This window comes from Mesocricetus auratus, unplaced genomic scaffold, assembly GCF_017639785.1.
Source record: "Mesocricetus auratus isolate SY011 unplaced genomic scaffold, BCM_Maur_2.0 Super-Scaffold_100028, whole genome shotgun sequence".
In the NCBI taxonomy this organism is placed as follows: Eukaryota; Metazoa; Chordata; class Mammalia; order Rodentia; family Cricetidae; genus Mesocricetus; species Mesocricetus auratus.
Window position 1 is genome coordinate 4,336,144 of NW_024429209.1, and position 20,365 is coordinate 4,356,508.

The 20,365-nt window shown below is 52.9% G+C and overlaps 1 protein-coding gene across 1 annotated transcript in view; it reads left to right on the forward strand.

The window, feature by feature from the left end:
* Positions 1–17,593, forward strand: part of Vstm2l (V-set and transmembrane domain containing 2 like) — a 29,831-nt gene extending 12,238 nt beyond the window's left edge. The window contains exons 2-4 of the mRNA XM_005082659.4: positions 8,780–8,949; positions 9,859–9,909; positions 16,731–17,593. Of these exons, the coding sequence (XP_005082716.1) occupies positions 8,780–8,949; positions 9,859–9,909; positions 16,731–16,997 (488 nt within the window). The 3' untranslated portion in view covers positions 16,998–17,593. The remainder of the gene's footprint in view (positions 1–8,779; positions 8,950–9,858; positions 9,910–16,730) is intronic.
* Positions 17,594–20,365: the final 2,772 nt, after the last annotated feature.

The following is a 20,365-nucleotide window of genomic DNA, read 5'->3' on the forward strand; positions in this document are numbered from 1 at the left end:
CAAGCACCCCAAGTATTATAAAATGGAGGGGACAAGCATGTCGACACTGTTTTGATGGCAGGCAAAGGCTCCGGTCTGTGGCACAGCCCCAGCCTCAGGCCTCTGAGGTCTAAGTGTAAATCGTGATACTAGGCCAGTGAAATAGAAGCAGATCGGAAGACTAGGGGTCCCCATGGGTCCCCATACTTCAGTGGGACCTATGTCTCAAGCCCCTTTGGATAGGAAAGAATGTCTACGTATGGTGCTACTCCTCTTGGCTCTCTTCCCTTTACCCGCCTCCCTCTTGGTGGAGCGAACTGGAGGCAGAGGCAGGAGCCCCACACAGCTTTGCTGGCTGGGATTTACTGATCCCGGCTGCTTCTCAGTGTTGAGTTTTACAGTTTCCCTCTATCGATGGAAAGCGATGCTGATTTTCCATTTATGGCAGTAATAAAAGTCTCCTTTTAAGCTGAATTTATTTAAGTAAAATGGGAAAGATGCTTTGAAAATAAATATTAAGTAAATAATTGCACCGGTGGTAAGGCACCCTGTGGAGAAGTGGATGCTGTCCTCAATGTAGGAACCTGCCTGTAGCAGGCCCCTGGCTGCTCTGTCCCCTCTCACCGTGCACCCCTGATGGCTTGACATCCAAGCTTGTCCCCTCTGCTAAGAGCCTCCTCCGACTGCCCATGCTGATGCAGGCCTAGCCTTCCTCAGGCTCCGTCAGCCCCCATGCCCCTTCCAGAGTTCCCACATGCAGTGTGACAAGCCCCAGCGGGTGGGGGATGCTCTGTTCACAGCCCGTGCAGATCGTGCATGCCCTGAACAACTGTGCACAGCACCCACACTCGTTCTCAGTCTTGGCTCAAACAGTGGTCCCTGGCATGTGAGTGTCTCTGTTCCCCTGTGGGCTCCTTGAAGGCCAGAGCCTTTCTCCCCGGGGGAGGGGGTCAGAGATGGTGACTCTCATTCCTCCTTCGTGATGACAGCAGGCAGCCATCTTTCCACTGGGGCACACAGCACATTGCTTCAGCGCTACGGCAGGATTCTTCCCGTCTGCCTCTCACAAGGGGCTCACAGCTAAGTCGTTCTGGCCTGTCCGTTCCTTCTGAGACACTTCCCCAGTTCATACTCCTTCCCTTTGCACAGGCAATCTATCAGTCTGGGAGGCCCGGTAGAGTCGTCTCTGACTCCAGCCCAAAGACACTCACTGTCTCCCAGGAGGAGGGCCTTGGGCTGGGGCTGCCTCTCGCCCCTCTTTAGGAGAGGTTTTCCTCTCCTAAGCAATGTGAAACCCATCAGACCGAAAGAGCGCCTACCTCCCCTCCCCCACCCCATAACCCCAGAAACTGCTCTGGGCTAGGCGCAGAGCAGGCTGCTTAGAACAGCTAGAATGGCCCCCGAAGTGGCACACTTCCTATGCTGAAAAAGGGGGCATAGATAAAATGTCACCTTGGCCAGCCAGCTCAGGAGCCTCTCGGCTCTGTGACCTCAGACTCAGCCACGCCCTCTCTGAGCACCCAGACTCCATGGTGAAACAGGCTTATGACAGTCCACCTCACCAGGCCCGGAGGAAGGAGGGTCTCTGGTACAAGAACTGGGGTGTAAAATGGGTTTCCTGCCTTCTGTGCTGCAGCAGGGGACTAGCCCTGATGGTCCTGGGCCCTCTGAGCCTTGCTTTCTCGGGCAGCCTGGAAAGGCTCAGAGTGGATTTATGGGGCTGCCACTGCTGTGGTCAGTGCGCTCACAAGCATGGTGGCGATCAGTGAGCACCTGCTGGGAGGCTGGGACGAAGCAGCCTGGAGTCACTGCTTCAGGAGGGCGGGCAGCAGCTGGACAGTGGGAGCAGAGACAAGCCCAACGACAGCCAGCAGGCCGTGGAGAGGTCAGGAAAGCTGTGAGCACTCAAGGAGACCTCACTGGAGGTGGCAGGGAGTAGGAAGTGCAGAGCCAGCATGGGGTGTGGTCCAGATGCCAGCTGTGAAATGTTCACTTGGGGACGGCTTCTATGATTTAGGGAGGCCACTGGGGGCTTTTTAAAATGTAGTAGAACATTCAGAGCACACATTTGTTACGTTGACGGTTTTTAAGTGTGTAACCGGACAGTCAAAGTGTTTTCCATTTGCTGAGCTTTTGTCAGAACTATCTAGAAATTTTCTCAGTGTAGACAGAGCTCCTGCCATAACAACAGAACCTTTCCTACTGAGCATAGCCTGCTGTGAATGCAGCTGCTCTGGGGCCTCTGTCTTTAGAGAATCAACTACACACACACACACCACACATGCGCACAGCACACACTCACACACACACACACACACACCACACACACACACACACCACACACTCACATATATACTATAGACACACCCCACACACTCCATATCACACACACATACATACACTACACACCACACATATGCACAGCACACACTCACACACATACATACACACACACCACACCACACACTCACATGTATACTATAGACACACCCCACACACTCCACATACATACACTACACACCACACACTCATACATACCTACATGATACAACATGCATACACACACCACATACCACATACAATGCATACATACTCACAAGCACATATACAACATATATGTACATACACCACAGACCACACACACAACACACACTCACATATACATATACCACATATATACACACATATAAAACAGACCCCACACTACACATACACATATACACACAAGCATACACACCACACACATACACGCCTGACAAGAGACCCACCACATCACCACCACCACCCATACTGCTGCCCCCGCCCCGCCAGGTGACATTTCTTACTGAGCCATCTGCAGCACTCTGCTCCAGGCTGAAAACCATCACTGGGCCTGGAAAAGGAAGGAACAGGCACCAGCCGCCATGCAAGAGGAGCTAAAGGAAGTGTGTGTGTGTGTGTGTGTGTGTGTGTGTGTGTGTGTGTGTGGTGTGCACACACATATGTGTGATGAGTGTGTATGTGGATGCGTGAGTGTGTGTGATCTGGGCTCAGCAGCAGGGAGCCGGGTTGGGCTGCCCATTTGTGGGTGGATGAGTTCCCCAGGTGTGAAAGAGCCCAGTGGCTTCTGGAAGGTGAACCTTGGGGCAAGGAGGCCAGAACTGGTGGATGAGGGGTCATAGGGCCCACCATGCATGGATTCGGGGCTACATGGCCTTGATACCTCATGAGGTTGTTGAGGACACACCCATAGACAGCCAGAGGTGAGAGGTGCGGTTACTGAGGGAGTACCTTCTGTATACACTCTGCCTTCTGCCAGTTTCTCAGCAGCCCCTGAATTCTCCCCTTTTTCTGATAAAGAAACAGGCTTAGAGAGGCAAAGGGTCTGGCCCAGGTCACATTGAGGCCAAGCTGACAGGGCTGAAGGCACGGCTAGAGCTCTCTGGATTGGCCAGGCCCAGGCTGCAGGGGCCTGATTCTGAAGGACGCAAAGCCTGGCTGGCCTCAGCACTAGTCCCTCAGCTGATGCCTGATAGGGCCTGGGGTTAATGAGTGTATCGCTGCCCCAATTAACAGCAGAAAGGCAGCTGATGTCACGCTCAATCAAGCCCCTGTTCCTTCTACAGAATCCTAATTTGTGGACACTGGGTTTAATTGTCTTCCTTGAGTTTTCCTGAGAGTCAGCCAGGCAGGCACAGGCCCTGGGGCTGGAGAACACAAACACCCTTCCTCCAAAATCTATAATTACACTGGCCCTGGAGATGTACTGAGGCTCCAGGAGGCTCCTGAGCCAGAAGGAACCTGGGGTGGTTAAAGAAGACAGAGGGGTTGGTTTGAGCTCCTCTGAGATGCTCCTGGGGGGCAAAGGGCCAGCAGCTAGGAGAGGGGCTGGGGGGAAGGAGGTGTTCAGAGATGGTCTAGCCAGACTCCCACGTTGAAGTCTTCTAAAATTGGGTTCAGTTTATGCAGCGACTCATTCTGTGACCTTGGGCACCTTGCTGACCCCCAGGCTCTTCTGAAAAGCGGGGCATTAGGATGGTAGCTGCCCTGTAGGGGGAGCGGGAGGCGCCATCTTGAGTCCGTGGGCTGGCCACATTGTCGGTCCAGAGAGCAGTGTCGTATGGATGTGGGCAGCCACCCCACTCTTCTCAGCTCCGTTTCTGTTTCTCCCCGGTGAGGCAGATGAGAGTGTTGGAGACAAGGTCTCTGCAGCGCTGGGCTCACGGTGGATGGCAGTGTGTGGCCTAAAGTCATGTAGCACACATACACACACACACACACACACACACGCACACACACACACACACACCGGTGCACACACACGGGTGCACACACACTCCTCTAGCCCAGTGGGACCCCCATTCTCTGCTCCCACAGCTGGCTTGCTTTCTTAAGTTTCACCTCTGCCCTCAGGCATCACCTCCTCTCTGAAGCTCTCCCAGATTGCCTCCTTCCTGAGGCCAGAGCCCAGCCTTAGTATTCTCCTTGGAGTATCCCTGGGACTCACCTTGTCTTGTAGAAAGACAAGCTGGTGCCTAGGACGGGGAGAAATTCTGTGAGAACAGGACAGTTGGCAGAGGCAACTACAGCTGCTGCCCAGTGTGCTCCTGGTTCCCGGCCCAGTGCTCTCAGGATTTCCCACACACTGGACCCACACAGCTGCTTGGAGGGACAGACACGTGTGCAGGTGGCTGACTGTGGACAGGGCAACTGGGATGTCCTGTCACATGCACAGAACCCGTTTTCCCTAGCTGTCTTAGATTCACACTTCCCCCTTCTCTGGGAAGCTGGATGAGGGGATCCAGGGAGGCCTTACCACACCCCACCTCGGAACCCCTGATGAGTCTGAGGGGTACCAGAGAAACCCTGGACCGGAGCCCCTGTGGGGAGGGGAGCTGTCAGTGATGGCCACAGCAATGACCTTATAGTCTTCCACTGATCTCCCATCCACTCAGGATGGTCTGTGCGTCAGGGTTGAGGCCACGGGACACCGCCTCAGGGAAGTCTTCCCGATTGCTTCAGAGTGGTCAAACTGTGTGTATTGATGAAACAGCTCTCCCCCTGCCCTCCAGGGCTGCAGACCGGACAGCAGGGACCACTCCCATTTCTTTCTCTTTTTGAGATAGAGTCTCATGTATACCAAGCTTGCTTTGAACTTACCACATAGCCAAGAATGATCTTGAACTTCCGATCTTCCAATCTTCACTTGCTGAGTGCTGGAATTATAGTTGCATGCCACTGTGCCCAGACTATGCCATATGAGGGATCAAACCCCACAGCCTCTTGATGGTAGGTGAGCACGGAAATGACTTGGCCTCACCACTAGCCCAGGGCCCACCCCTTTGTAGACAGAGCTCTACAAGCAAAAGGCAACAGATATCAGAGTATGGTGGCACAATCTTTAGTCCCAGCACTCAGAGGCAGAGGCAGGTGGATCTCTGTGAATTCGAGGTCAGCCTGGTCTGCAGAATGAGTTCCAGGACAGCAAGGACTACATAGTGAGACACTCCATTAAACTCAACAAAACAAAACAACCCCCCCAAAGTAACCGAATAGCTAAGTAGTATGTGGTGGCAGGGAGTGGGAGTCTAGGGAGTCGGGCTGATCTGGGTTAAAATTCTGACTATTGTAGTATGGGGAAGGACTGCATGGGGCCAACTGCCCCCTCTAAATCACAGGGACAGGCATGGGAACTCATTGTTTGCAAGACATCTGCATAGCGGCCACCAAACACTGGGACTGTGGCTGGCTCATACTGAGACACGCTCAGATTTCCACTACTTAGCACCACAAAGAAAAAAGATGTAAAAATGTCTCATTAGTAATTAACTTTGTCACATGTTGAAATGATATTTTTTGGCATTGATTTAAGTAAAATACATTATTAAAATTAATTTTAACTTTTTTAAAACCTTCTTTCATGGGGAAACCAGAAAATGGGTGTGACTCATGGGGCCATGTCATTCTTTCATGCGTGTTTCTATTGGAAAGAGCTGTCCTAACCAACACTGGAAACGTGTTTCTATTGGAAAGAGCTGTCCTAAACCAACACTGGAAACGTGTTTCTATTGGAAAGAGCTGTCCTAAACCAACACTGGAAATTCAGTGGAGCAGCGAACTGGGGTGGCCCCGTCCTGTGCTCTGGCCCACTCCAAGCCACAGGACAGGGCCCTCTCAGGGACTCAAAGACAGGGACCTGGTCTCACCGACCCTGTCTGATGGAGCACCCAGACCACACTGCCTTCTCTGACCCTAGTGACCTGAACTGAAGGCCCCAGCCAAGGAAGCTGCTGCTCTGGTGAGGACGTGGACAAGGGGCTGTGACAAGAGAGGCTAAATGGGGACGGGTAGAGGCGTGTCCCTTCCTTCCACTTGGAGCCACACAGATGACCCTCGCCCTCTTGTCTGTCGCCTGTGGCTCCCTGAATCACACTCTGGGGGGAGGAGAGGATCCAAGGCTACATCTCAGGCCCTATGTAGCCTCCACTTGCCTAGCTCCAGGATCTCAAGTGGAGCCTGCTCTGTGGGAGGGCACATGGTGCCACTCTCTGTTCTCAGAGGCTTAGCAGTGACATGCGGTGTGGGTCACAAGTGAGCACCCCCACTGTCCCCACATACAGCCAGTCTCACATCCCTGGCCACCCAGATCTAACGAAGGGGCTGGGTTCAGGGGACACTTGTTCCAGAACCCTGCTGGCTACTCCTGGTGGCAGGTTCTCTGGGACACCCTTAGATCCTGCTCTGCTTGGCAAGCAAGACTGGGAAAGACTTGACCACAAAGGTTGGGACAGAATCACCAGGAGCATTGCCAGCCTCCCACTGTGAGCCAGAACCGATAGATAGATACATAGGTAGATAGATACATAGGTAGATAGATACATAGGTAGATAGATAGATAGGTAGATAGATAGATAGATAGATGATAGATGACAAATAGACTGATAGCTAAATGGTAGATAAATAGATAATAGACAGATTGATAGATGATAGATAAAGATGATTGATTGATTGATACATAGATGATAGATGACAGACAGACAGACAACACAGGAATGGCTGTACCTCCTGGAAGGACAGATAACATGTTAACTGTGCCACACAAGACAGTAGCTATTCCTGTACACAAATGGTTCTATTTAAGTGACTTAAAATAAAATTTTAAATCCAGGTCCCTGGTCCACTCAGCAAATTGTTACTAGTAGTCACTATGTTAGCTTACATACAGACCATCTTTCCCTCATAGGGCTTCAGCTCTTATCCTAGGTGAGAAGATGCTATAAGAAGGTAGTGAAAGGAGCAAGAATAGGGCAGTTTACTGTGTTGAAATACCTCCAGCTGCTGTGTAAAAACAGGTCGTCTTCAGGGAGGAGCAGGGCCAGTATGATAATGGCGGCTTGGCCCTGTGGCAAGGGCTGGAGTCTGGATACCTAACCCCTGGGCCAGAACCCATGGCGTTTTCTGAAGATCTAGTGTAGGTTGTGAGGGTTGAGGCAGACAGCTTGAGACTGTGGTCTGAGCACTTGGCACAGGCCCTGGCCTGTGACAAGGAGGGCAAGTGTGGTTGGCACTACCCTACAGGAGCCTGGTTTCCTCCTGCCCCAAGGACAGGGACAGCCCAGCTCTTGGGGTGTCCATGTGTAAAGGTAGCTCACAGTACCCACACCGTCTCCATGATTCAAGCCATGCCCATCATCAAACAGACCTTGTTTATGTATCCAGGGCTACCTAGCCCTTCCACTCTGCAGAGAAACAGGAAAGCCTCCCCGTCCCATACCCATAAGAAGCTTTGTAAACGTTGGCCTGCAGGCTTTCTCTCAATCCCGAAGAGTGTTGCTGAAGTACCACACGGGTACCTTGTGCATCACAAAGACAGTAGTCAAACCTGATCACAGGAAACTCCCCTTGTCCTGTGGAGGGGAGTGAGGTCATTACTCCCTGATGCAGGGTGCTACCTCTCCATTCAGGGCTCTCTTTAGTGGGACAGGAGGCCCTCTGGGGGTAGGAATGTCTGTTCCTCTGACCTGGGCCTGAGGGACTGCATAGCCCAGGGGTGGGGCTGGTGGAAGTCGCTTGCCTGGGGTGACCTGCAGTTGCTAGGCATCTACCATCTTCCTTCTGTGAGACAATCTCCTGAGAGGAGGAAGACACGCTAATTGCATCTCAGACAGTTTGGGGAAAACAAGCCAGAGCATACAGAGGGGAGTGGTGCTGGGCGTGTGAAGTGGGGTGCAGCATTGTGGCCTGGGCAGGGGGCTGCTGCTGGCTCCTGGTTGTTCTGAGACTTGGTGGGAGCTGGGCCCCGCGGGAATGCCAGCCAGGCAGGGTGGCTGCTTCTCCAGCAGCCACGCTGGTGACCACTAAACAAAGAGCTGCCAGGGGCCCACAAAGGGGTGACTCGGAGCTGAACTTTGATTGACCACAGGAACCAGGCAGGAGGTGGAGAATCCCAGAACAAGGGGTGCTGGGAGAAGAGGCAGGAGCCCAGGAAGAGGGGGAGGAGCCTGACAGAGCCCCGCCCCTGCTCTAGGAGGGCCCAAGTGGTGTCTGGGTGAACCCCGGGGGAAGTGGGAACCTTAAGGCTGGCTTTGAGTTTAGAAAATGGTGGGGCTTAGGCTCACAGGACTGGGCACAGGGTAGCATGAATGGAAGAATTAAAATTGGCATCCTCCCTGGCTCCTGACCTCCTGGCTCACTTTCAAGCCAGCCCTCCTTCTTCACTCCTCCGCCCATGTCCTCAGGCTCTAGGACTGCCTTGCCACACATAACTCTACTGGGGCCAGGCTCCTGTTTCTGAGCCCTCGTCTGCCTGTTCCCCGAACAGCGCTTTTCACAGAGACGCCCCATGACATGACGGCGCGGACAGGTGAGGATGTGGAGATGGCCTGCTCCTTCCGAGGCAGTGGCTCCCCATCCTACTCACTGGAGATCCAGTGGTGGTACCTGCGAAGCCACCGGGACTGGACTGACAAGCAGACATGGGCCTCCAACCAGGTGAGACCTCGGAGACGCTTCCATGGGGGATGCTGCAGGGGCCCCGTCCTCAGCAACACCTTTCGGGTGACAGTCCCCAATATGTCAGCCTGCCACATGCAGGCATGGAAGGTCCATGTAGCCAAAGGAAACCCTTAGGAAAGGAGTTTGGGGCATCTGGGGACATTCAAGGGTGTTCTTGGGTATTTTGGGATGGAAGTCTCCAGGACATGGTCAGGGATTCAACTGTATCTGCTACAAACATATGTCCAGATTCAAGCACACAACCTTACCAGTACATTCCCAGATGGGCACAGACTTCTAGGGACATGCCATTCACACTCTTCCCCATTTGTATGTGCACGCAGACACACACCCTTTATAGCCAAGCATCCTTGTAAGGAATGACAGGCCAGTGTCACAAGCACCCTTTGGCTGGCCTCTCCTGCGTTGCCAGTGGACACAGAGCTGAGAGACCCCAACTCCAGACCTCATGACCTCTAGTTAGAATCTTATTTTTTATAGGATTTATTTATTTACTATTTTAGTTACATTTGTGTGCCTGAGTGTATGTGTGTGCATTGTGTGGGTGCAAGTACCTGTGGAGACCAAAAGGGGGCACTACATCCCTTGGAGCTGGGTGTTGGGCACCAAGCTTGGGTCCTCTGGAGCAAGTGTTCTTATGCTCAGTCAACTCTCCAGCCTTTTTTTTTTCTTTTTTACATTATCATTTTTAAATTTGACTGTAATGTAAGTGTCTCTATGAACAGGATTCAGGGTGACATTTCCACAGCTGTACGTACTGCGTACTGATGAAATCCAGCATCCTTGACCATGATCCTAACTGTCCTCTGTCTCCATGGTGTTTCTCCCCGCCCCCACCCCTCTCTAATACCTTGTCTCTGCTCTCTGTTCTCCCTCTCTGGACAGCTAAAAGCATCTCAGCAGGAGGACTCGGGGAAGGACGCCACCAAAATAAGTGTGAGTTTTGATAATGACTTTTCACAAATGGTTTAATGGAAGATGCAGCTGTAACAATTTTTTTCTTTCTTTCTTTTTTTTTCTGGTCCATTTCAGCAGGGAACTTGGGCAAGAAAGTGGAGGCAGTAAGAGGGGTGGCTGGGAGGTGCCCCAGCTGGGTGGGTTGTTTTTGCTTGTTTGTTTTTCTGGGTCTTTTTTGCCAGAGATTTTTCAAGTTCATTGAATGACAGGCAGGAAAAATGACAGAAGAGAGAAGACGAATTCTCCCCTGGCGGGCCAAGGCCAGGTATGCCTCCGTGGTGTTCCATGCCTGACTCAACCCCATTTGTCATTGGGAAGCTACAAGGTCTCAGGAGGCTGAGTGGGCTCTTTTTTTTTTTTTTTTTTTTTTTTTTTGGCCCATCATGACTGATGCTGGAGCATCTCAGGGTCCCTGGGAGTGACTTCCAGGAGCAGGGACTTCAGGACTGGCTCGCCTTAGGCATCCACTCAGTTTTTGTTTTTTTGTTTTGTTTTGTTTTTGTGGTCACAGTGGGAAGAGAGGGCCAAGCATCTGTCCATTCTACAGCCTGGGCAGCTGAAGCTGGGCAGTACCTGAAGTATGGCTAGTGATGCTAAGCCTCCTGTCCTCTGCCAAAGCCCAGGGTGGCCAGGGTCACCAGGGAGCAGGAATGTGACAGTTACTGTGAGTTTGACTGGAAGAGACAGACACTGTGGAGAAAGAAGATAAATGGGGAAGGTCATGGAGCAGAGGGGACTATCTGAGCATGCTTGTGGCCACAGGACTGGGCTGGGTTCCTGGAAGTTCACCAGCAACACACTCATGGTGCAGGCGCCCTAGTACAGATATAAGCGTGTGCGGGGGCAGTCTTTCCGACCCCCCTTTTTGGCTGGGTCTCCCTCAGCTTCTTAGGGACTAGAGGGAACATCAGGATCCACAGGACCAGTATAGTACAAGGGAAGCTGTGCTCCTGAAGCAGGGCTTGCGGCAGAGTGGTCACCAGGGCAAGTGAGGCACCGTGGCCAGGAGACCGGGGAGGAGGCACCTTCAGCCACTCAGGGAAGGACCTAGCAAGAGAGAGACTGGACGTGATGGCAGCATCCCTGGTACCTCCAGGCAGGGCGTGGGAAATGCAGCCATTCATAGTTAAGGCAGCCAACCCTGCTCTCCTGCCCTCAGCCAAGGGCGTGCTCCTGTTTCTTGCCTCTACACCCTTCAGACCCTCAGGCAGAGGTCTCCAGATATTCCAACACACCTGCTTCGAGGACACACCCTCTGCCTTGATTATGTCCCATTTCGTGAGTGGCTCTGGGCTCTGGCAAAGAAAGAATTATCTAATTGATTGATAGGATTATAATTCCAGGCTGCTAGCCTCATGAGAGGGGAATGCAATGCTAATTAGTTAAATAAAATAAATGTTCTCTGTGGGAGTGTGAAGTCACCACAGTCCATCCCCATAATCCTCACACCAGCTGGGGCTTCGGGGGTCTGGTACCAGTCCCAGCCTTTTACACAGCCATGCGAGCCAGCGTTCCTGAATACTCGGGCAGAGTAGACCACACTCAAAGGCAGACCCACAGTCTGGCTTCCTAATGTCCTAGGCGATGGCACAAACTTTTCTTCTAGGCCTTCGAGGCTCTGTGACTATTCTGCCATGTCCAGGCTCATCTGTTCCCTCCTACCCCTGGGCCTTCACATAGTCCAGGCTCTCTGCCTAGAAATCTATTCCTATCTCTCCTTTCATTGCTCAGCTGAGAGAGGCCTCCCCGGCCCAGTTACAACGGCACCCTTTTCCTTCCCTGCTGGCTATGTTTCACCTGTAATTAGCCACCCCTGGATTATTTCATGTCAGTCTCCCCCAGAGACTGTAGGCCCAGGATGAGCCTGGTTCACTGTTGTATTTGTGTGGACCAACATAAAGCCTGGCACATATAATATGCCCAGTTAATATTTACTAATTACTATCCCTCCCACACACACTCAGACCAATGTATATGCAACGTGTCCGTATATATGGGTGTTAGCATGGTGTGACTTGACTTTGTGTACTTGTGTGTCCAGGTGATAATAGTAAGTGAGGAACTCATGTGGGGACCACAGGGACCCAGAAGATCCAGGCCTCATGTTCTCACATCATCTAAAGGCCAAATTTGCTGGACTGGTTCCCAGCTTTAACTGGTGGGACATCTTTGTGCCTCTGATGAACCACTATGTGAACTATGGGCCAGGCAGTACCAGGGCCTGTGGGAGACTTGGCTTCAGTAGGTAGTAGGGGACACTTCAGAATCTGCGGAGCATGTTGTGGAACCCTATGGAGGCTCAGACTTGGGGTTGGCTGTAGTGATGGTAGTTGGGGATCCTGAGGATACCACAGGGCTTGCACTTAGTATACCAGGAGCTGAGCTCTGGCTCTGGCTCTCACACTGCCTGCTCTCCATCTGTTTCTGGAATAAGATGGTATAAGAAAACATAGAAACCAGAATTAGCTTGTGCTGCGGGACCCAGTACTTACTTGTGGCCTGCAGAGCCCCAGACTGCTGCTCTGTGAAACTTTCCTTCGTTGCCAGCAATGTTCAAGTTGTGCTGTGATCTAGCTAACACTCTCTGCATTAGGGGTTAATTTGGGGGTTAAGTCGATCCCTCACTGGTCTCACAGGTAAAGATGGTGCTGAATTCCTGACTTAAGACGTTTTCCCTCTGGGGCAGGAGACACGGCTCAGTAGGTAAAGGTGCTTGTGCCCCGAGCCTAATGACCTGAGTTTGATCACTGGGACCCATAGGAGAGAACTGAGCCCCATGTCATCCTCTGACCCCCACATATGTGTCAGAACAAGCACATACCCATGCATTCATGCACTCACAAAAGTTTAAAAAAAAAAAAGTCCCTTTCCCTGGGCCTGTCAGGTGATGGCTGAAGTCACAGTGGGCAAAAAATGCTTCCAGAAGGCCAGTCACTTATGCCTAATCCCCAGGTCCAAGTGGGAAACGGGCATGCACTTACTGTCCCCAGGAGATAAAGGGAACATGACAGCTGCCACCGCCACAGGAGGAGAATGGCTGGTTTCTGAGAACCTGTGCCAGGGGCCTGAGCGAACCCAGGCCTGGGACACCCTGGAGGGCGGGATTGAGGCCTCCAGGACCCTATGGGCTGTGCCAGCTGTGGGTGGGCTTGCAGCCAATCAAGGAAGAGCAGGTGGAATGGGGTTGGGGGAGTTTGGGAAGACACTGGAGGAGGCTCTGTTGAGGACCCAGTTGGCAGAGTCGGAGGCTGCCCTGGCTCCTGCAGATGGTGGGGTCTGGATAGAACGGCGGTGTCTCACATGCTCCGGGCAGGAGCGGTGGGAATCAGGGCTGGATGTGTTTCACGGTGCAAGGTGACCGTAGTAGAACCAACTGGAGGTGCTCAGACCTACAGGGTCCCAGAGCTGGGGCCTTCCCAGTTTGGGCTTTGAATCTGCCCAGGGGCTGGTGAAGGGGCAGAGTTGAGCAGAGGCTGGCTCTGGCTAGACCAGCCCACCCCTCCCTACTTCCCCAGGCACCTCCCAGGTTTCCCCTTGGAATCACATGGAAGCAAAGGTCACCCTGTGGGCACAGATGGCCTGCCTGGCCTTTCCTCCTGGCCCAGTTGGGAGGACAGAGCCTGGGGTGTGTGGCTGTGGCCAGCAGGAGGCTGGCGGTCCGAGCAGCCTGGCCAGGCTCTTTCGGCGTGATTAGGTGCTTAATCGCTGAGGCCTGTCGATGCTGGGCTGTGATTATGATTTACAGCCAGGCTGCCCCGCGGGTGGGTCTTCTGGCCTCTCTAGTCGCACAGATTCCTGAGTGAGGAAGCCCAGCAGGCTCTTCCATCATCCCAAACGACTGAGGTGGAATAGAGCCCCCTCCAAAGGGGCAGCCGTTGATGAGATTTAGGGCAGGGCTCCCCAATGACACAGAGAGCTGGGGGCTGGGGCTGGAGGTGGGAGGGGTTTCTTCCCATAGGCCACGCCCCGGGTGTGGCCATGTATGCCTGATCTAGGGAGCCTCAGTTTTCTCCCTCAGGAACTCTGGGAGGTGCTTCTGGGACATGGTACTGCAGCGATGAAGGGCTCTGAGCACTGATGGCTGCTGTTTGGGTCTTTGCCTTTTGCACATTGGGCTGAGGGCAAAGCCCAGGGAGCAGCCCCGCCTCCTTCTGGCTTCTGACTTGGATGGCCAGGGTACTCGAGAGTGGCTTGTGCTGTAGACCTTGTCCCACCAATCCCTGATGGAAGCGCCGCCCTTCTGAAGGCCACCGTTGTCTGTTGGCTGCAGAGGGGCTGACAGCTAAGGCAGAGAGGTCTCAGCGTCCCCTCTACCTGCGCCTGGAGGGCGGGGCGTAGGCCTCCCTCCCCAGGAGCGGTTGCTCCCAGCGCTGCGCATTATTACTCCATTAGCGCCTTGTAGGGTTGACAAATGAAGGATAATTAATATCCGTGAGGGAAACAGATGTTGAGGTAATTCGCTCCCGCTGCGCATTTGCAATGGCTTCTCCTAACTCACAGGAGAGCGTGGCGGGACAGCGGGGGTCTTTCTGTGCCCTTGGTCAGGGTGATGGAGTTAGCTGGCAGAGTGGACATAAGCTGAGCCCCACATGAGGGAGGAGCGTCTGACTGTTGGCTCGTGCCTTGTTTTCCCCATCAGGCCGTTCTGTCTGTGTCCCCCTCCAGCAACTCTTGCTGTACCATAAGCCCATGTTTTCCTGCTTCCTGGGGGATGGGCTTCTCACCAAGAGGCTCCTGGAGCCTATGCTCATAGCTCTGGAATTCTCTGTGGGTCTGTCACATGGCTTCTAGGGTGAGTGCGTGGAGCCTAGCCTGGGGTCAGTGGCCATCCTCACAGCATACTGGTTTGGGCTCCGGACCAGGTCAAGACTTGATGCCTTTTGGGGTCTCAGTTTCCCCATCAGTAAAGTGGTTACTTTGTGTGCATGCTCCCTAAGACAAGAGGATGGCATTTGGGCTCTAACCCAATTGGAAAAGGGAGACAGGGCTAGTCCTTCTGCTCCACAGACACTGCTGTGTGTCTCAGTGCAGGCTGGGAAATACCCATCCTTTTCATCCCGGGGTCCCTCCCTTTAGAAGGGGGGACCAGCAGGAAACCCACTAGGGTCCCAAAGCAAAACTCTGGGACTTGAGAGGCACAGTGCAGCTGTTGCTATCTGGAAGAGGGACATTAGTGACCAGGGACCAGGCTGGTGGGCTGAACAGCCTAGGAGGGGGGGTGCTGCCAGATGATAACCTGGGACTGGGCTCCAGTAGGGCTGGGCCTCCAGCTCTAAGGACAGTCCTTACCTAAATAAAGGCCCAACTTCATTCCCTTTAACATTTTTTTAAGTTATGGAAGTGTAGAAATTTACAAAAGTAAATCCGTGTCCCCATACCCACCATCCAGTCACACTAATGACGCATTTTACTCCAACTGCCTTTCCTCTTGTAATTGAAAAAAAAGTTGCCAGCAGAGTTATAGTAGCAGCAGATTTATTCACGAGAGTACTAATCTGGGAATTACCCGAATACCAGCCAACAGGAAACTGTAGACAAGCCACAGTGTGGCCATCCAGTGGAATACCACACAGCAGTGCACAGAACCAGTCGATACGGCACTGTATGAAAGCCACACTTGGCAAAGGGCCCTCCCCACATAGAGAGTGCTAGAAAGTGGCTAAAGCACGGTGACAGATATGGAAAGGCAGCCCCGGGTGGGGATTAGGAACTGGCACAGAAGAGATCCACGAGTTTAGACAGTCTCCATGGCAGACACACAAGCAGGAGCAAGGATGGGCTGTCCACCCAGTCGGCTGTACTTGACCCAGGACAATGGGTCCCCAACTATAAAATGAAAAGGGTTAGGTGTGGTGTTACAACCTAATGTTCAAGAGGCTAAGGCAGGAAGGCCCTGACTCAGACAGAGACCAGCCTGGACAGCATAGTGAGATCATAGCTTTAAAAAAAATCAAATCCATAAAAAGACAAAACTTTACACCGCCAGGGAGTGGACAGTTAACTTCTAGCATCCAACTGTTGTGCGTTGGTCATCAGCCTGTATCCTTTTCCCCCCTTAGACTGCATTTATTTTTATGTGTGTATTTGCCTGAATATATCTGTTCACCACCTTTGTGCCTAGTGGCTGTGGAAGCTAGAGAAGGGGATTGGATTCCCTGGAACTGGAGTCACAGTTGTGAGCTGTTGTGTGGGTGCTGGGAATCCAACCCCGGCCCCCTACAAGAACAGCCAGTGCTCTTAAGTGCTGAACCATCTCTTCAGTCCCCATCTTCCAGCCTCTATCTTAAAGAAACAGAGCCTTGGGGCTGGTGCGATGGCTCAGCAGCCGTGAAGCCAGACACTTGAGTTTGAGCCTTAGGATCCAGACCGTGGAAGGAGAGGTGACTCCTGCGGATTTTCCTCTGGCCACATGGTCACTGTGGCACAAAGCCGCCTACCCAAGTTTCTCTCAAGCCCTGCTGTGAGGCAGCTGGCTTCCCTTCAATGCAGGGATTTTTCCAGTTTGCTCATCAACAGCAACACAGCCTGGGAGCTTTGCCAGGAGACTTGTCCTCTGCTTGTGTATGGCGCTCTCACAGGCTGGGTTCTGGCTCTCCCTTCTTCACTGCTGGGCAGTATTCCACTGGCTGCACACACCACGCCGTGAATAGGCATTAGCGTTGCTTCTGTTTGTCTGTCTGCCTTTCAGCTGCTCCGATGCTGACCTTGGGTCCTCTCCCTGGTTGTATCTGGGGTGGGAGCAGCCTGGCGGCTTGGCCCGCAACCCCGGCCGGTCCTCACGGTGCCTCTGTCGCCCCCAGGTGGTCAAGGTGGTGGGCAGCAACATCTCCCACAAGCTGCGGCTGTCGCGGGTGAAGCCCACTGACGAAGGCACCTACGAGTGTCGCGTGATCGACTTCAGCGACGGCAAGGCCCGGCACCACAAGGTCAAGGCCTACCTGCGGGTGCAGCCCGGGGAGAACTCGGTGCTGCAGCTGCCGGAGGCGCCCCCCGCCGCGCCCGCGCCACCGCCCAAGCCCGGCCGGGAGCTGCGCAAGCGCTCTCTGCCCGAGGCCTGCAGCCTGTAGCCCGCCCGCCCCGCATGCAGTCCTCCCGGCCCTGCGGCGACGGCGGCAGAGGAGTCCCGCGTGTGCTTTGCTTGCTTGCCCCCCTCCCGGCTCCGCCTCGTGCACCCCGTCCTCGCGGCCAGCCCCCTGGTGAGGAGCCGGGCCGTGAGGGCCCCCACCCTCCTGTTCCGTCTCTCTCTACCCGGAACCGGCTCCGGGTCCCCCAGGGAAGCGGAGACCCACCAGCCCCACGCGGGAGGCTGCCCTGCCAGGCAGAGTTAGCACCAGCAGGCTCGTCCTGGGCCCTCGAGGCTCTCCCCGAGCCCCCCTCTGCCGGCACACCCCACGCCCAGCCCTGTCTTGGGCCTGTGAAATCCACCCAAGGGATCCCCTCCACCCATCCCCATCCCCACTCCTGATCAGGGGACACCCACCCTGGTGGTTTGTAAATATTTCTATTGGGCCCACCCCGCCCCGGAACTGGCTCAAACCTCTGGCCACCCTCGGTGATGGAGGGGAGGTGGGAGGCCCAGGGCTTTGCCTAGGGGTGAGCGGGCCCTGTGTATATGACCCAACCTGTGAGTACCAGCCAACTCCAATAAAGCGGTTTAAACCAACAGGGACAGTGTCTTGCTGGGCATGGCAGCTGAGCCACCGTGAGGAGGGAAGGAGGGAGGGAGGGAGGGAGGGAGGGAGGGAGGGAGGGAGGGAGGGCGGGCGGGCGGGCTTGGTGGGCCACAGCACTGAGCAGAAAGTGACCTGGTGCAGACAGGATCCTTGAAAGGGCAGGAGCTGCTTGTTGCTGACTGAGGAGAGGGGTCCCCAAAGGGCGACAGAAGCAGCTTTTGTCTGGCCCACTGTGACTGCTGTCACCTGAATTAGTCCTGAATCCTGCGATAATCACACATACAGAAGAACCTGTAAAGCACACTTGCCGAAGTGCATAAACATCTTTGTAGCCGCTACCCAGAAAACCTGTCACTCCAGAGCAGACCCCACCTCGGCCCTCAGCCTCTTCCATGGTCTCCTCCTTCACTCTTAGAGGGAATCCAGTTGTGGTGATACCTTGCTTGTACAAAGAAAGTCTATCTGGGGGTCAGAGAGTGGAGCTCGTACTAGCTAACCATAGAGGTCTGGAGGTCTGTACAGACAAGCAGGAAGTGAAGTAGCTGGGCAGAAACAGGATATAAGCAGGTAGAAACAGGAAATCCATTCTCTTGTCTGCTCATATGCTAAGGAGGTAAAGGGTGCTGTGGCTTGCTCTTTCTCTGATCTCTCAGCATTTCCCTCTATATCTGACTCCAACTTTTTATTATCTAGACCAATTAAGAACTCCATTTACATTTTGGTGCCCAATGTGGGGCACGAACCCATGACCCTGCGATTAAGTCTCACTTAAGTCTCATGCTCTGCCAATTGAGCTAGCCGGGCTTCTTTTTTTTTTTTTTTAAAGAGGGAAATGCTGAGAGATCAGAGAAGGAGCAAGTCACAGCTCACCTTACCTCCTTAGCAGACAGGCGTGTGATTTCCTGTTTCTCCCTGCTTATGTCCTATTTCTGCCCAGTTACCTCACTTCCTGTCTGTCTGTACAGATCTCCAGACCTCTATGGTTAGCTAGTGGCAAGTTCCATTCTCTGATCCCCCAGACAGGCTTTATTTGCACAAGCAAGATATCACCACACCCAGTAGTGACTCTTATGCTAATATCACCATCCATTTTGGAGTCTCATATCCCTAGTTTAGTAGGGTTTTTGTTTTGTTTTTAGTTTTAATATATATATATAATACATATATGTCACTTTATTTTTTATTACGTACATCTTTATGGGGGGTACTGCATGCCACAGCATGTATGCAGAGGTCAGAGAACACCCTGAGGATGTCGGTTTTCTCATCCCACTAAGTGGGTCCTGTGGATCAAACTCAGGTCATCATCAGGCTTGGCAGCAAGTGTCTTCACCCATGGAGCTGTCTCACCCACTGTGTTGATCACTTTAAATAAAATATTTTAATTTACTTTTTTTTTTGAGTGCTGGGAACAAGGATTCCTTGCACATGTTAGGCAAGTGCTCTCCCATGGAGCTATATCCCGGCCCGTATTTATTTTGAGTTTTGTGTTTTTGTTTTTGAAACATAGTCTTGTGTAGCTCAGGATGGCCTTAAAAACTCTGTATGGCCAAGGATGACCTTGAGCTCCTGATCCTTCTACCTCAGCTTCTCCAGTGTTGGGTTGGCAGGGTGTTGTGTGTATTCCGAGTGCTTTATCTAGGGCTGCTGCTATGAGCACCTTCTCCATGTCCTCCATGCACACAAGCCTGAGGGTCTCCCAGGCATTTCCTCTGTCCACTTTAGGACCTCACATTCTTCTCAGGCCATCGCCATCCCCCTATTACACAAGAGGAATCGGGGTCAGAGAAGGCACACAGTTCACCCTATCTCACACAGTAGTTGGACCTTCCTTAGCCTAAAAGGGTGAGCAGTTGGCCTTGGCAAGACCAGGTCCATTCAAACTCCTGCTCCCTCACCATGCATGCCCTGGATCATCCCAACTGCCATTGTGCTGCTAAGAATTTACTTGAGGGTGTGTTGACATGTATCTCCCAGGCCAGTATGGCCATCAGGTCCCTTTATCTGCACCTTCAGAAACCAATAGTACAACCCAGGGACAGGGGTGTGTTTATATGGTGAAAATGGGCTCCAAGACTTTTGCATCACCACAATGCCCCCAAGACAGGACTGTATCCTCAATTTTCAAATAAGGACACAAGCTCAGAGGAGGGCAATTGAAGGCAGGCAATGTGGATGGATGGATGGATGGATGGATGGATGGATGGACTGATAGGTGGATAGGTGATGGATAGACAATGGATGGACTGATGAGTGGATGATGGATGGATGAGTGGTTGGTGGATGGATGGATGAATGATGGATGAATAATGGGTGAATGGTGGATGGAGGGATGTGTTGATGGGTCAGTGAATGGGTGGACTGATGTGTGTATGGAAGGGCTGATGGATGATGGAAGGAAGGACTGCTGGATGATAGGTAGATGGATGGTCAGACAGTGGCTGACTATTGGGTGAATGGAAGGTATATGGGTGGATGAATGGGTGGATTGAGATATTACTAACCTAGACTGTGGAGCCAGTGGGGTCTGAACCTGTTGCAAAAGCTAGGTATCCAAGGACCATTTGTCTGCCCTCTGGTCATCTGGTAGGTGTCTACCATTTATTCAATGAGTGGCATCCATCTCAGAGTGTCCAACGGCAATGCTGGCCTTGGAAGGCCCAGGTCCTTCTGTGAGGGAGGAGAGCCTTGCTGTGCTTTGTGCCAGGCACTGGTGCAGGGCTTGTCACAGCAAAATCTGCACCTCTCAAAACCCCCTCCTC